General features: G+C 45.4%; 1 protein-coding gene across 2 annotated transcripts in view; it reads right to left on the bottom strand.

The window, feature by feature from the left end:
• LOC120997968 (probable cation-transporting ATPase 13A5) overlaps window positions 1-16459 on the bottom strand; it is a 275887-nt gene that overhangs the window by 202528 nt on the left and 56900 nt on the right. For both annotated transcript variants that reach the window (XM_040428353.1, XM_040428354.1), the window contains exons 4-6: window positions 9730-9800; window positions 9569-9649; window positions 7733-7802 (exon numbers count right to left, since the gene is read on the bottom strand). In XM_040428353.1, the coding sequence (XP_040284287.1) occupies window positions 7733-7802; window positions 9569-9649; window positions 9730-9800 (222 nt within the window). The remainder of the gene's footprint in view (window positions 1-7732; window positions 7803-9568; window positions 9650-9729; window positions 9801-16459) is intronic.

Below are 16459 nucleotides of genomic sequence, written 5' to 3'. Positions count from 1 at the left end.
AAGTGCCGACCTCTCTGGTGGCTGGGACCTTGGGAGCGCACATGGGCTGGTGCTTTTTCCTATAGTGTGTAAGCACAGTCACGCTGATGGATTGCAAGGTGGCCGTAACCATGGAAATGAGCAGTGCATAACGTGATGGAAAAATGAATCGAGCCAGCAAAAGAGGGAATATGGACAGTCACAATACATTAGTAAGTGCCTTGTATTCACTTTCTCTACATGATAAATTACATTTGCTGAAGTAAGACAACCCATTTAATGAATGGGAGGGTGGAGTAACAAAGCCACTGGTCAGAAGAGAAAGCACACTTCAATCGGCATTCCTGGAGAAATACTGAACTCCCAGGCATATTGCACAAAGATCTAAATAGCAGGGTGGCAGTGAGTGTCACAATGAACCACACTGCGATATAAGCACAAGGAGAATCACAGGACACAGCTCACACACTAAGGCCGAATGCACACGGCCGTGGAACACGGTATCCCGGCCTGGCATCCTGCTGACAGCAGGAGCACACAACGTCTTTGGTTGCTATAACGCCGTGTGCTTCATGCCGCCGCTGCACTACAGTAATACACTCATATGATACATAAAGCGCACAACGTCATAGCAACCAATGACGCCGTGCGCTCCTGCTGTCAGCAGGATGCCAGGCCGGGATACCAAGAACCGCTCACGTCCGTGTTCCACGGTCGTGTGCATTTGGCCTAAGACGGCCACAGCTAGCAGTCAGTATGCAAGAGAGCATATAGCCAGCCTACAAGTCAACAAGTGTCACAGTGAACAGCAATGTGACAGGCTTTTTTCTTTTTTGGGGAGTCAGATGTTACATGTTGGCCAAAAGGAAATTATAAAATGCTCTAGAAAAGGTGTTTTTGAAGTGACATTTCCTGTTTTTTCCCCAAATTTGAACTTGCTCTTCATGTGTTATGTTTAAACGTTTTCCCATTGACTTTTCTATTCAAAAATAAAATAAAAAATTGTGAAACTTTGTGTAACTAAACAAAGTGGCACCTAAAACAGTATGGGCACCACCTGTATAGTATGGTCAAATGCCAACAGACAATCATTTCCCATTACCCATTTGAATGTGGGTAATGCAGCTGGAGAACAAAGCATTAAATTTGCATTTTTCTTTGCACTGATCAGTTCCATTTGCACCAATTGATCTTGGTGTCTGAACTAGGACTGGGCAGACATTTCCGAGAAGACTCAGTACTTGAATAAGCAATACCCGGCAGGGGCGTAGCTAGAAATGACTGGGCCCCATAGCAAAAAAAAATTATGGGCCCCCCCCTCCCGGATCTCCCACCCCCACATACCTCTCGGACCTCCCACCCCAACATCCCCACACCACACTATTAAAGGGATTCTGTCATCAGATTTAACCCCTCTAACCTAAACATATGCTCATGTCCAGACTAATAAGAAGAATCCTATGCTGGCCTTATTAAACCTCACTGTGGCTCTATTTGCCCAAAAAAATGATTTTTATAACCTGTCAATCACTTACTTAAGGTGCCCAAGGTGAGGTCCGTTAATACAGGGTGCCCAGCCGCACCCCTTGCCGTCCGTTGCCCAGCGCCGCCTTCCCTGTCTTCAGCGCCGCCTTCTACAGCTCAGCGCTGCCTCCGCAATCCTCCCCGTCCCTCTGCCAGATCCCGAGCCTGCCGCGGCCAGGAGTCCGCACGGGCGCATCAGGCTGAGCCTAGTGCGCAGGCACAGGATCTGGCAGAGGGACGGGGAGGATTGCGGAGGTGGCGCTGAGCTGTAGAAGGCGGCGCTGAAGACAGGGAAGGCGACGCTGGGCACCTGGACGGCGAGGGGTGCGGCTGGGCACCCTGTATTAACGGACCTCCCCTTGGGCACCTTAAGTAAGTGATTGACAGGTTATAAAAACCTGTTTTTTGGGCAAATAGAGCCACAGTGAGGTTTAATAAGGCCAGCTTAGGATTCTTTTTATTAGTCTGGACATGAGCATATGCTTAGGTTAAAGGGGTTAAATCTTACAGAATCCCTTTAAATAATGCAGCTGCGCCTCCCAGGCTTGAGCAGGTATATGTGTGAATATGGATTAGAGAAGATGCTGAGATCTGGCTGTACCTCACTGTGAGGTACAGCCGGATCTCAGCATCTTCCCTATTCACACATATACCTGCTCAAGCCTGGCAGGCGCAGCTGCATTATTTAATAGTGTGGTGTGGTAATGGTTAATGGCATTTTGGCGAAGACACAGCCACCTAATCCTATCTGAGGGGTCTATATTACTGGAGTTATTTCATCTGTGTGTGTGAGCTACTGCCGGATCTCAGCATCTTCCCTATTCACACATATACCTGCTCAAGCCTGGCAGGCGCCGCTGCATTATTTAATAGTGTGGTGTGGTAATGGTTAATGGCATTTTGGCGAAGACACAGCCACCTAATCCTATCTGAGGGGTCTGTATTACTGGAGTTATTTCATCTGTGTGTGTGAGCTACTGCCGGATCTCAGCATCTTCCCTATTCACACATATACCTGCTCAAGCCTGGCAGGCGCAACTGCGCCCGCATTATTTAATAGTGTGGTGTGGTAATGGTTAATGGCATTGGCGAAGACACAGCCACCTAATCCTATCTGAGGGCAATAATAGGACATGTTCTATCTTTCAATGGAACGAAAAAACGGAAATACGGAAACGGAATGCATACGAGTACATTCTGTTTTTTTTTGCGGAACCATTGAAATGAATGGTTCTGTATACGGACCGTATACGGAACGCAAAAAACGACCCGTAAACAGAAAAAAAAAACGGTTGTGTGAAAGAGGCCTAAAGGTCTCCTACTTCACAGCCTGGGTTGAAGTAAGCTCTGATCTATGCTGTTAACCTTAATGCTACGGCCCTCCCCTAGGATCGGGGCCCCATGTTTTCAAGTAAACCAATAACCTATTGACACGAGTCTCTGGGCTGGCGTGCCACTCTACTCACCTTGCTGCTGTAGTTCCTGCAGTCCAGACCTGCAAATTTTTTGCTGCCCTAAAGCAGTGGGCCTAGCAGCCAGAGTTCCATGTTCCCCTTCCTTCCTTTCATAAGCTTCCCCATCCTGTCTCTAGGGTACACATACATGCTCCCTGTGACTCTTAAACTCTTAAAGGATCTGCATACATGCACCCTAATTCTTTCCCGGGGTATTTAAGGCACCCTCCCTTAAAGAAGGGTGCCTAAGCAATATATGTTTCTAGATTGCTATCCATGTTCCCTCCAAAAATTATTTGTTATTGGGAGCAGTATGCCTGCCCATGTTTATGCACACACAAGTATTAATTGTCCGAAAAAAATATTGGCTTGTTCTTTTTTTATTTGGGAGCAGCAGCAGTACAGTGTGGATATTAAATAGTTAAGTTGTGTAAGGGTAATAGCTGACAGCAATAGTAGCACCAGCATTAGCAGCAAAAATGGAATAGACCAGTAGATGTGTGTGCAGCTGTGTTGGGGTAGTAGTAGTAGTGGCTGTGTAGGGGTAATGGTGGTGACAGTAGGGCAAATGGAATAGGCAGTAGCATTAATGTAAGTGGCAGTAAGAGTAATAGGCATGGCAGTACGGGCATTAGCAGTGGGGAGCAGCAACTGCTGCAGAGGCAGGAGCAAGATTATGGTACAGAACATGATGGTAGGCCGGCATACAGCGGCAGTGGCATGCTGGGGCCGGTGATAAAAAGCTCTCATCAGCAATGACAGATCTATTCATCAGCTTTAGCTGGAGGTGTCTGAAAATCCTCACTGATCCATGCCTCATTTACTTAGACAAAAGTAATGTTTTGTACATTGGCAGAAATCAACTTTGTCCATTTGGGTGTGCCAACACTACCTGCCATGCTGAAAATCCTGTCTGAGATGACACTGGAGGCTGGACAATACCTTACAGCTAGAACAAACTGAGCCAGTTCCAGTCACTGTTCCAATCTTCATGGGGTCAGGGATCAAGGTATATGCAGGAGAAAAGTCACAGGCCAGGTAGGACTGAACCTGTTTGTTCAGACAGGATGATTCTGTTTTCTGTTTTGCGTCAGCCTGGGGCAGCATATGAAAGAACTGTTCATGAGACTGAAATGGCTGCTAGCAGTACTGCTGCTGAGGCTTCTACTGCTTGAGGTAGCATAGTCTGTGAGAGGTGGTTGACTCAGCAGGAGGCGGAGAGGGAGCTCCTGGTCAGACACCGAGGTAGCAGGTTCTCACTGAAGGCTATGACAAGCTGCATGCACAGTATATGCTGGTAATAAAGCACCTCCCTTTCGGTAACAGGAAAACATTTACACATTTTGCTTTGACAGTAAAGTCTAAAAGTATGGCTATCTATTTTTATTCAGATTTCTTGATGCTAAAGATATGTCTTTCAGTACATAAGCAAACAAGAATTTAGCTTCCCATACTTGCAAGTGTGCCTGAGGCCACAGTTCTCTCCGACTCCACTCCCCAGTCATAACATGACTGCCATGAGGTGAGTTAAGAATCTCGCCTCAGGCAGCAGTTTTCACTATTTTTGAGGGGGCGGCTTCCACACAGCAGTTAAACAGTGCTAGTGGATGCTGCCAGTGTTCCCTTAAAGCTGCAACACCCTTCCCCTCCTGGAGTGCTGGGAGCTGCGGCCCTGTCACTCACCAACCACTCAGCTCCCCGCGCTCCTCCCCTTCTTCAGGCCAGCAGCGCACACAATGGTGAAGCAGGGAGAATTCTCCCTGCTCCTCCATTCAACCTGCAGGCACGGATCATGCTGCCGGCCTGTGTGGGAGAAGCCTGCAGCCTGGAAATCTGCATAAGCTCCACCCACACAGTGCTGCAGAGCGATCTGTTTCTCCAGGGTAGAGAGGACTGTGAGCTTCAGGAACGGAGACGAGGTGAGTAGGTACTGTGTTTTTTTTTTTTAAACAGAGAGAGGGCATTAATACTACAAGTGGGGCACAGAACAGAGGGGAGAGGGCATTACTACTACAAAGGGGGCACCATGGGCATTACTACCATAAGGAGGCAAAAGGGGCATTACTACTACAAAGGGGGCACAGTGGGCATTACTACTACAAAGGGGGCATAGTAGGCATTACAACCATAAGGGGGACACAGTGGGCATTACTACTGCAAAGGGGGCACAGTGGGCATTACTACCATAAGGAAGTGTGGGGACTCGCTCTGGTAGTCAGGACAAACGGATGCAGTATAGAGGCAAAGACCAGTTTATAACTCAAAAACTTAAGTGTTTATTCACACTTGTTGGAAGTACACACTACAACAGGTCAGTTGCAGTATTGGTGTTAGTTCACACCCAGATAGCCCTAAAAAAAAAACAGTCACCTTTTGTCCTGGGTGTCAATCCACACCCGATCGGCATAGCTCAGAACAGAGCAGTCCTCCCGGATTCAGGCCTCCAGCCTGGCACAAGGCTCAGATCCCTGTACAGAGCTTGCCAGAGCTCCAATGTCACAGAGAGATCATTCCCCACACCTGACATACCTGGCTGTTTTTTATAGGCCTGACTAAACACAGCCTAGAACGTGGGGAGTAGTCACCTAACCAGCACTTTGACTACTCCCAGTAAGAGCCGTCCCGGATCAGCTATTTACAGCCATACTAAATAGCAAAGTGTCAAACAGAAACTGCTGATGACACATGAAAACTGGCTCTTACTCCACCGAGGTTCCTGGCCTCCACATATCTATCATCCACGATGATTCCTTGTACCTTCTTACATACCTCCTCCTTTGTTCAATCTTGAGGGGGTAAACACATGCCATACAGTATACCCCGGACAGGGCATTTGCGCTTCCCTGTAACCGGCCTGCCCTGTGTTCTACAGAGAACTTAAAGTTCTGTAAGGACAGGAACCACCTGGTGACTTGGGCATTTCTCTCTTTGGCCCAGCTCAACCACTTGAGAGGGGAGTGGTCAGTCACCAGGCGGAATTTTCTCCCCAAAAAATAGTAGCGGAGAGACTCGAGTGCCAACTTGATAGCCAAGCACCTTCTCTCCACTATACTGTACCTGGTTTCGGCTGGGGTAAGCTTGCAGCTTAGGAAGACAACGAGATGCTCCTCCCCATTGACTTCCTGAGACAATACCACACCGAGGCTTACTTCGGAGGCGTCAGTCTGTACTATGAAGGCGTCCCTTCAAGAGCCCTGTCAATGGTGCGGTCACTGTAGCAAAGTGGGGAATAAACCTCATGTAATAACCCACCATTCCTAGGAATGACTTTACTTGCCTAGTGTTGACAGGTCGGGCCAATTCCGAATTGCCTCTATTTTATTCACTTGAGGTTTGATAAGTCTGCAGCCAATGACATACCCCAGGTACTTAGTCTCCTATAACCCTATTGTGCATTTTTTTGGGTTAGCGGTTAACCCAGCATTATCTGCACTTCCTAGAATGTTCTGTGCGGGGCAAGAAGAAGAAGGAGGAGGAGGCAGCGCCACCAGCATAGAGTTCCATGGGAGAGGTACAGGGAGGCACACTAAGGACGTAGGTAACACTATCACATGATCTACACTAGTGTTATCTGTTGTTTTACATAGGAATGCAGGTAACACTACCACATTATCAGCACTAATGTTATCTGTGGTTTACCTGTGTTACCTGTGATGTTACATAGGACTGCCGGTGATATCAACAACATTATCTGTACTTGTACCGCCCCAGATCTGGCAGGATAGTCTCGTGTTTGGTTTGGCTTTCGTACTATTTTTTTTGTGTGAGGGGCACCATTTAAATTTTTGCCTTAGGCAGCAGAAGAGCTAGAATCGGCCCTGCTGGTAATCATGGCCAGTGTCTTCATCATCAGCAGCATCATCCTCCTACACAAGTGACTCCTCCTTCTCTTTCTCTTCCTCCAGTGATATCTCCTTATTCTCCTCTTCATCCTCCACTTCCTCTTCCATGCGACTTTCTCCATATGGGTCCGCAACAGCTACAGGGCAGTCAGCAAGATGCGGAAACTTTTCATCTTCTGCCATCCCTTGTTATATCAGTGACAGGTTGGATGACTGCAATTGGGCACTTGTGGGTATAGGTGTCCACTATCTGGTCAAATTTGAACTATCTGGACTAGTGGTAGTTTTGGGTGATGGTTGTGTGAGTCGCAGTTCCTCGCCTTGCAGCAGGGTCTGTAACATAGTTTTCTACTGATAACTCTAATGTCTGGTTCAAGTGTTTTCTTGGAGCTGTATGGTGTTGGTCTCTCTGAAAAATCCTGTATAGGTAACAGGAGGAGGAGCTCTGCAGTCCGCTTCCTCTCCTCACTATAGATACTCTCTAACTCCCACTCCTGGCCAGAAACAGGAACAGCCCACTGCTACCAATACGGGAGGAACTGGGTGGATAGCCCTGGTTCTACAAATCTTTTGCTATCCATACCGCTACTGACTGGTTCTTACGGCCAAAAACATGAAATGCATAACATTACAACACATTGCAGATACCCCCAGATCTGGATTACTGCACAATATCTTACCACCGTGCATATTTACAAAAAACTTTGAGTACCAGTATTGCAATCTGAGCAGAAACAAACCTTGTGGGCCAACTATGATTCTTTGTAGTGAAGATACAGTTGCCTTTAAATAGTGAAAGGTTCAATTAAATAATTTGGTGTGCTGTTACCAAAGACATACAATACTTCATAGTCACTGGACTACATTTCATACAAGGATATACTTTTATATGACATATACTGAAGAGGGGTGCATGCTATTGCAAAATCTTACCTCCTTAAATAGTAGCTTCCATATTGGGGTTATTTCGACATCAATTGTATTTAGCCCACACAACTTTTGTCTAGAATTACAATATAAAATACAAAAATAAAATATTAAAGTGGTTTACTGGTACTTAACTATCGATGACATATCCCCAGAAATTGGTCATCAATACCAGATTTATGGGGATCTGTCACCCCACATGCCTGTTTGTGGCAGCCACTGGGTCTGGAAAATATTTAGTGGACAGAGCTGGAAGCACAAGGTTCCATCCACTGTATAGTGACCTAGCGAGGTGCTGCAGTTCAGTTAAAGACATCTGTAATACATTCTTCTAATGTGCAAGGTCAGTGAGAGGGAACAGTATGAAAATACACTTTATTTAGAGAACTTTACATCTACAGTATATGAGAAAACTTGCCCTGGAATGTCCCCTAGTAGAACTCTCTAAACGAACGTTGCTAAGGCATGTTTGTCTAAACAGCACAGAACAGCGCTCACAGTGAAGACAGTTGGGTTCATTATTTTTCCCTCCCTGCTGACTCCTATATATTCCTAGAAATTAACATATGTACTAAGCATATATATTTGCTCTGCCCTTCTGTATCCCTGACAGGGTAACTAATCATCCGCCGGGAGATGCAGGGCAGATCGTGCTATTGAGGAGGCGAGACAGAGAGTACCTTATTTACAACTCATAGGGATAGTATATACTATAAATCCTCCTCAATATTTGCTTGAAAAAGACTGTAGTCGAAACATTGCATTTTGACTTGGTGAATAAATCTTCACTAAAGGAAGACACAGAGTGCTGCAGTTTTATTCGTTATGAAATATCTCTTTACTCATGACTGCTAACTTATGTCACATGCAATTGGGGAGATTTATCAAAAACTATTTTATTTTTTAAATCTGCTGCATTGCTGGCCTTGTCATAAATTAGGCATATTCCTCCGACAGTCCATGTAGCAGTGGCTGGATAGTGTACTGGTTAAGGGCTCTGCCTTTGACATGGGAGACCAGGGTTTGAATCCTGGCTAGGTAGGGTCAGAACCGATTTAGGCTACTTTCACACTAGCGTTTGGGTGTCCGCTCGTGCGCTCCGTTTGAAGGGGCTCACAAGTGGCCCCGAACGCATCCGTCTGACCCTAATGCATTCTCAGTGGAGGCAGATCCACTGAGAATGCATCCGCCTGCCAGCGCTCCGCTCAGTGAGCCGACACCTGAACGCTGCTTGCAGCGTTCGGGTGTCCGCCTGGCTGTGCGGAGGCGAGTGGATCTGTCCACACTTACAATGTAAGTCAATGGGGACGGATCCACTTGAAGATGACACCATATGGCTCAATCTTCAAGCGGATCTGTTCCCCATTGACTTTCAATGTAAAGTCTGAACGGATCCGCTCAGGCTACTTTCAGACTTAAAATTTTCTAAGTAATAATGCAGACGGATCCGTTCTGAACGGATGCAAACGTCTGCATTATCGGAGCGGATCCGTCTGATGAAACATCAGACGGATCCGCTCCGAACGCTAGTGTGAAAGTAGCCTAAGTAGGAAGTCCTTGGGAAAGACTTCCTAACACTGAGCGTGCTCTTAGTGTCTGCATCTCTTGAGCTCTTTGAGTCCGACAGGAGAAAAGTGCTATACAAATGTTAGGATTATTTTTACCTGAATGAAATCTATGGCAGCTCAAAGCTGATGTAGATTTCTGTCTTCATTTGTGCCATAAAACTGTCTCAAAAGGAGATAAATTCCCTTGGAGGAAAGTGGTGAGGGTGGCTTATCGTAGGTTATATCAACATAATATGGAAAAAGTACTAAAAATGGCTCATAGAAACATTGGTACCTGGCTTTTTGTTCTTCACTGCTTAATCCCAGTCCATACTTTGCATGTATGTCAGAACATGAGTGATTCTCTTCCAGAACCCTTAAAATAGATAGATAGACATATTATACATTCCAAACTAGTAATAGAGAAACATAACAAAGCTTGTACACCACACTCACCCAATTTTCTGAAACATGCTTTCTGATGGATTCCACACATAGCGAGTCCTCTGTACTCGGATGTATCGTACCTGTAAATTCATTTCCAAATACTTTACAAAACTACCAAAATCACTCACATCACATTTTGGCTACACAATATAAAAATACAGCTCAACCTGGACATATCCCCATTTTCACCCAGGCAGGCTGCCTGACATCAGCATCCGTATCATTTCATACTTCAATGGTCTCCGCCACCCTGCACTGTATCGCACAGGGCAAGGGCTATTTGTTTATATTTTTTACACTGATAGGCAGACGCTTCCACCTAGCAGCATTCCTGGTGACGTCACCGGCACTGATGGGCCAGCTTTAGCACTGCCCTAGCCATTTTACTGGCTAGGGCAACACTAAAGCCCATTAGTGCTGGTGACATTGTGAGATGTGGAAACAGCTCTCCTTGTCTGAACCCTGTTTGTGTAGATTAAATTAAATGTTCTGGATTGACATTCTGCTGTTTGGCCACAAGATGACGCTGTTTCCTAAACATAGCTACAGACTGCACATATATCTCCATATTCATGAGAGAGGTGGGGTTTACACAGAGTCTGGAGAGAAGAGAAGGAGAGAGCAGCCATCTTAGAGGGAGGTGAAACTAAAGAACTGTGTGAACAGAGAATCTGACGGCATCCAGGTGTGAGAGCCTCCCTCAGTGACCAGAGCTGCAGCTAAGTGAAGCTGATCATGTCCAAGACCCTGATTCTATCCAGAGTCACCAACGGCTGCAAAGCAGACCCGGGTTGGTAAGTTTGTGCACGCACCTCATCACAGTGTTGGCGCCTAGAGACTGAGACCAAGCCTGTAGTTAGTTAGGGTTTCTGTTTCTGTCAGGCCACAAGTGTTACTACTGTTCATTTCAAGGACTCCATAACTTAAAGGGACATTTCACATTGGAGAGCTGATAAAATTCTAACAACCTCAAGCCAGGCTGGCGTTTTTTTGCTCAGGAAGAATACTCAGGCACGTGCTACAGGACCAGTTATGGGAGGGGGAATACTGTAAAACCTTGTAAGATTGTAAGCTGTTGTGCTGATAGCCTGAAACACACCCATACATTGGTTCTTGTTTTTAGGGTGATAACAGATAAGGTGTGGCAATTTAGTTGTGCCCGCCAGTAGGTAAATTACCACACTTTCCTCCTGCATCCATCGGAGGGCGCCGTGCTGTGCAGCACAAGGGTCTCAGCTTTTGAACTGGGTGTATGTAAATTTATTGTATGTTCCTAGCATTTGTGGTTGTGTTTATTGCCACTTTCAAGTAAAATTCTATTTTGGCAAAAGCTGGTGTTGGGGTTGCTTTCCTCCTTCTTGACTTCACTGTATCCTGGGGAGCCCACCCCGGTACACGGCTAACAACATCACCGGGATCACTGCTAGGCGGTTGCCTCCTCCTAGCTTTCACCATGGAGAGCCCGGTATGTCACCGGATCTCCCCAAAAAGTAATTTTCCCTGCGTGAAATGCTCCAATGCTCATGTCAGAGGGGCTGCCTGGGCGAAAATTGGGATATGTCGAGTTTCAGCTCTGAACCCGGACAACCCCTTTAAATACAATGGAGGAGCAGGGAGTTTACAACTCCCTGCCCCACCATATTCAGCCATAGCCCACAGTCCATTTGGGAACTCAACACACGCTGATATGATTGACGTTATTGCGCTCATCGAAGCCATGCCAATAACAAAACAGGCCATGGGTCAGAAAGAAAGTGCAGTCTGAAGTGCTCTATTCTTTGTGTAAAAGAGGTTAGGAGGTTATTTATTTTACTATTTTTCAGGCACACTTTTGCTGTTTTTGAGGGATTAATGGGGCACAATCACTGTGTAAGGGCTGTGAGGGGTACTGTGTTATGATGCACTAAAAAGGTACAATTACTGTAAAAAATAAAGCACTAATGTGGCCACAATTGCTGTGCAAGGCAGTAAACGGGCACTGTTATCTTATCACTGACATGTTTATTACAGCCAGACCGACAAGTCAGGAGATTTAACCCTTTCTGAGCTGTCAGTATGACTGAGGTCAGTGATATCAGCAGCAGTCACTGGTCTCATCTGTAAATGTGTGCCCTCTGCTTCTTGCACACTGAATATAGTGATATGTGACCACCCCCATACAGTGATACCACTGTGTACTGTATATACTGATGTGTGACCCCCACCACTGCATAGAGATCTGTGACCCCCTGCACCCTGTATATACTGATGTGTGACCCCCACCACTGCATATAGAGATCTATGACCCCCCTGTATATTGTATATACTAATTTGTGACCCCCACTACTGCATATAGAGATCTGTGACCCCCTACACACTTTATATACTGATGTGTTACCCCCACTACTGTATATAGAGATCCATGACCCCCTGCACACTATATATACTGATGTGTGACCCCCACCACTGTATATAGAGATCTGTGACCACCTGTACACTGTATATACAGATGTGTGACCCCCACCACTGTACATAAAGATGTGAGACCCCCTGCACACTGTAAATACTTATGTGTGACCCCCACTACTGTATATAGAGATCCGTGACCCCTGCACACTGTAAATACTTATGTGTGACCCCCACCACTGCATATAGAGATCTGTGACCACCTGTACACTGTATATACAGATGTGTGACCCCCTGTACATTGTATATAGAGATCTGTGACCCCTACACACTTTATATACTGATGTGTGACCCCACCACTATATATAGATATCCGTGACCCCCTGTACACTGTATATACAGATGTGTGACCCCCCTGTACACTGTATACAGAGCTGTCTGACTACATTTGTTTCCCCTTTTTCCCCATAGATGATTTCTAGGCTGTCAGCTGGAAGTAAGTTGTGTGATGATAGACAGGAGGCTCGATTTGTACAAATGTATTTACAGACATCCCAACCTGCAAAAACTCATTTCAGGGAGGTGCACTTCTCATTTCAGGGAGGTTTTATTTTCTTTTTTTTCACAAACTTTTTATTACATTTTCCAAACATATGCAGTATCTGCACACTTTGCTCTATGGTGTGGAGGACCGGGCTCATTACCCTGCCCCAAATTATCATATTTATATATATGATTAAAGCATCCAGGGGGTGTGAATTTAACACTGGGGTAAATAATATAATTAAAATGGAGGGTTAAATGTGTAAATGTATTTAAAAAAAATGCATCTCTCTCAATAGTTATATAGTTACTGAATGAGACAGAAGAAGGGATGCCTTTAACATATATATCTCCTTGAGAAGCCATTTTGACCCTAAAGGGTTAATTCAACCTGTAATCTAAACTCTGTCCTGTCACTTCTCTTATCTCTCTGCTCTGCTATCTGACTGAGATAAACCTTTCCTATATATTGTCTCACATGCGGGTGTCAGGGAGCCGCTATCTAATAGCAGGAGACTCCCTGAACTTCAGGGAGACTTGAGATCCCTGTATTTATCAGAGTCCTTGTGTAACAAAGGGCTGTCCCCCACTCAAAAGATCCCCCTCCTCCGGCAGTCCGTGCACCTAAACAAAAATCTCTGACAGCTAAGAGCTGCCATAGATTTCTGGCTTCATTTGAGTCAGAAAACTGGCGAAAAGGAACATAAATTTGTTGGGGTGACTGGTCACGCCCCCTCCTTGCCATTGCCACAACCTTTTTTTTTTTTAAAGGCGCAGTTAAAAAGTCGCAAACACATAGTTTGCAAGTTTTTACGCCACTTTTCAGAAACAATGGAAATGATAAATCTCCCTCACTATTCATTCTGTTCATGGCTTACCCATCCCCCCCATCCCAGAAACATATGTGTGGGACGGGTAGTAAACTCTCTTTACTGCTGGGACTGGAGCGTTCCTTCTATTACTATGTCTGTACAGCTTACTGCTGGGACTGGGGCGTTCCTTCTATTACTATGTCTGTACAGCTTACTGCTGGGACTGGGGCGTTCCTTCTATTACTATGTCTGTACAGCTTACTGCTGGGACTGGGGCGTTCCTTCTATTACTATGTCTGTACAGCTTACTGCTGGGACTGGAGCGTTCCTTCTATTACTATGTCTGTACAGCTTACTGCTGGGACTGGAGCGTTCCTTCTATTACTATGTCTGTACAGCTTACTGCTGGGACTGGAGCGTTCCTTCTATTACTATGTCTGTACAGCTTACTGCTGGGACTGGGGCGTTCCTTCTATTACTATGTCTGTACAGCTTACTGCTGGGACTGGGGCGTTCCTTCTATTACTATGTCTGTACAGCAGTTAATGATAATGTCTGAGGGGCTCTTGTCTCTATGGGAACACAGGTGGGCGGGGATGTCATGTGAGGCCATATTCACACATCATTGTTTGGTCAGTGATTTCCATCAGTGACTGTGAACCAAAACAAGAACTGGAGGCTGCACAGAGATAGGGTGTAATAAAAAGATCTGCGCCTGTTCTGGGTTAGGACCCGCATATGGATTTGGCTTACAATCACTGATGGAAATTGCTGACTGAACACTGACTCTGTGAATATGGCCTTACTCTGCTAAAGCCACTAAGGGTGCACTATAACTCTGAAAATCAAGAAAATGAACAATTCCAATTAGAGAATACATTACCCGTGAGCCCCTAGATTTAACTTATGGAGCGTTCCACACGTGTCCACCCTTACTTTACCTCAAAATTGGTTTAAATGGGTTGTCTGGTTTCAGCAAGATACTAGACTACAGTAGTGCAATGCTGAGGCCAACAACTGGTTGCACTGTTGCAATGTTGACGTGACATCAGCTCTGCAGCCATGTGAACAGAAACCTGCCAGGATAACTGAAGTAAACACGTTCAGAAAAACGTCCCTCGGCACAAGGAACCAGCTGGAAGATCCAGATTGATGTAGGTTGTCAGTAGTTTATTAAGCAGAAGATACAACGCGTTTCAGTGAGTTATCTCCCCTTCATCGGGTAAAAACTGCATTTATAACATATTAACACTTAAGGCAAGTTTATATACACATAAAAATTTATTGCAGATTGTATCAGATTCATCCTGACGCATAACGTGTTCATCTTTGAAGGCACTCTGTATCTATAAACCAAAGGGATTGTGATGGGCACGCGTTTCACGCCCAGTTGTGCTAACCTTTTCATGGGGTTCTTTAAAGACACATTAATTTACAAGTCAAATTTATGGACAGACAAAATTATTTTCTATCGTCGCTACATTGACGATCTAATATTTATATAGAACGGCGATACCCCTTCAATTGAAAACTTCATTTCACATCTACATCCTACCAACTGGGGTATCACCCTGTCAGGGACATACGATCATTCAAAAATTGAATATCTAGATTTGGAACTAAGTATCAATGCAAAGGAAATAGTGACCCGTACTTTTTTCAAGAAAGTTGACTGCAATAGCTATTTAGACTACTCCAGCTCTCATCATGAGAAGTGTAAGACAAACATCCCTTTTAGTCAGTTCAGACGGTGAGACGTAACTGCTCTGGGGATGAGGATTTCACTGTTCAGAGAAAAATTATCTGCACAAGATTTCTTCAAAAAGGATACCCACCCACAATCATTGAAGCAGCTTTTGATAGAGCCAAAGCCTTTTCACAAAATGATTGTTTATCTAAATACAATAGTGAAAAGAAACCTAGTAACAATACCACAGGAAGCGGCAGTAATACAAAGGGTGCATGGAGTTCAAACTTTATCACCACATACAACAGTCACCATAATGGTATTAGGGACGTCCTTTCAAAACACTGGCATATTCTCAAGCTAGATCCCCACTTACCCAAAATTCTGCCCACCCGACCCCCACTTACGTTCAGGAGGGCCAATATCTTCAAGAACATTCTTGCCCCTAATATCTTGCGACCTCAGAGACAGTGCATTTTGTCTCCATCTCCAACATGGCAACCATTGGGCATTAAGTGCCGCCTCCCCAAGTGTCTCTGTTGTAGCTCTATTTGCACATCTACTGCTTTTCGTAGCATCTATAACGGTGACCTTTTTTCAATCAAGAGTCATCAACAGTGTGGATCGGCCAATGTCATTTACCTATTGGAATGCCCATGCGGCCTACAATATATAGGACGGACTATCCAGACTTTACGGAACAGACTTAAAGGGCTTCTGTCACCCCCCAACCACCATTTTTCAGTTTTTGACTTATTATATTTGTTAATGTAAGCAGATTCCATATATGCCCCTCTTACCTCGGGCTGTGCAGTAATTACAGTAAAAAACGTACTTTCATTATATGTAAATTTCTTCACTACCAGCAAGTTGGGCGGACTTGCTGGTAGCCGCCGCATCCTCTGTTTGAAAAAACGCCCCCTTCTCCACTTGATTGACAGGGCCAGCGAGTGCTCTCCTCCTCTCGCTGGCCCTGCCTGCAGCCTCAAATCTCTTCCGGGTGTAGGGCTGACGTCATCGGCGCAGGCGCACTGAGGAAGAAGCGGCCGTCCTTCTCTCAGAGCGCCTGCGCCGAATGACGACCGGTACGGCGCAGGCGCGGGATTTGAGGCTGCAGGCAGGGCCAGTGAGAGGAGGAGAGCGCTCGCTGGCCCTGTCAATCAAGTGGAGAAGGGGGCGTTTTTTCAAACAGAGGATGCGGCGGCTACCAGCAAGTCCGCCCAACTTGCTGGTAGTGAAGAAATTTACATATAATAAAAGTACGTTTTTTACTGTAATTACTGCACAGCCCGAGGTAAGAGGGGCATATATG

This window comes from Bufo bufo, chromosome 4 (genome assembly GCF_905171765.1).
Source record: "Bufo bufo chromosome 4, aBufBuf1.1, whole genome shotgun sequence".
Classification (NCBI taxonomy): domain Eukaryota; kingdom Metazoa; phylum Chordata; class Amphibia; order Anura; family Bufonidae; genus Bufo; species Bufo bufo.
Note: the sequence above shows the minus strand (reverse complement) of the source record. Positions and strands in the feature narration are given on the sequence as shown.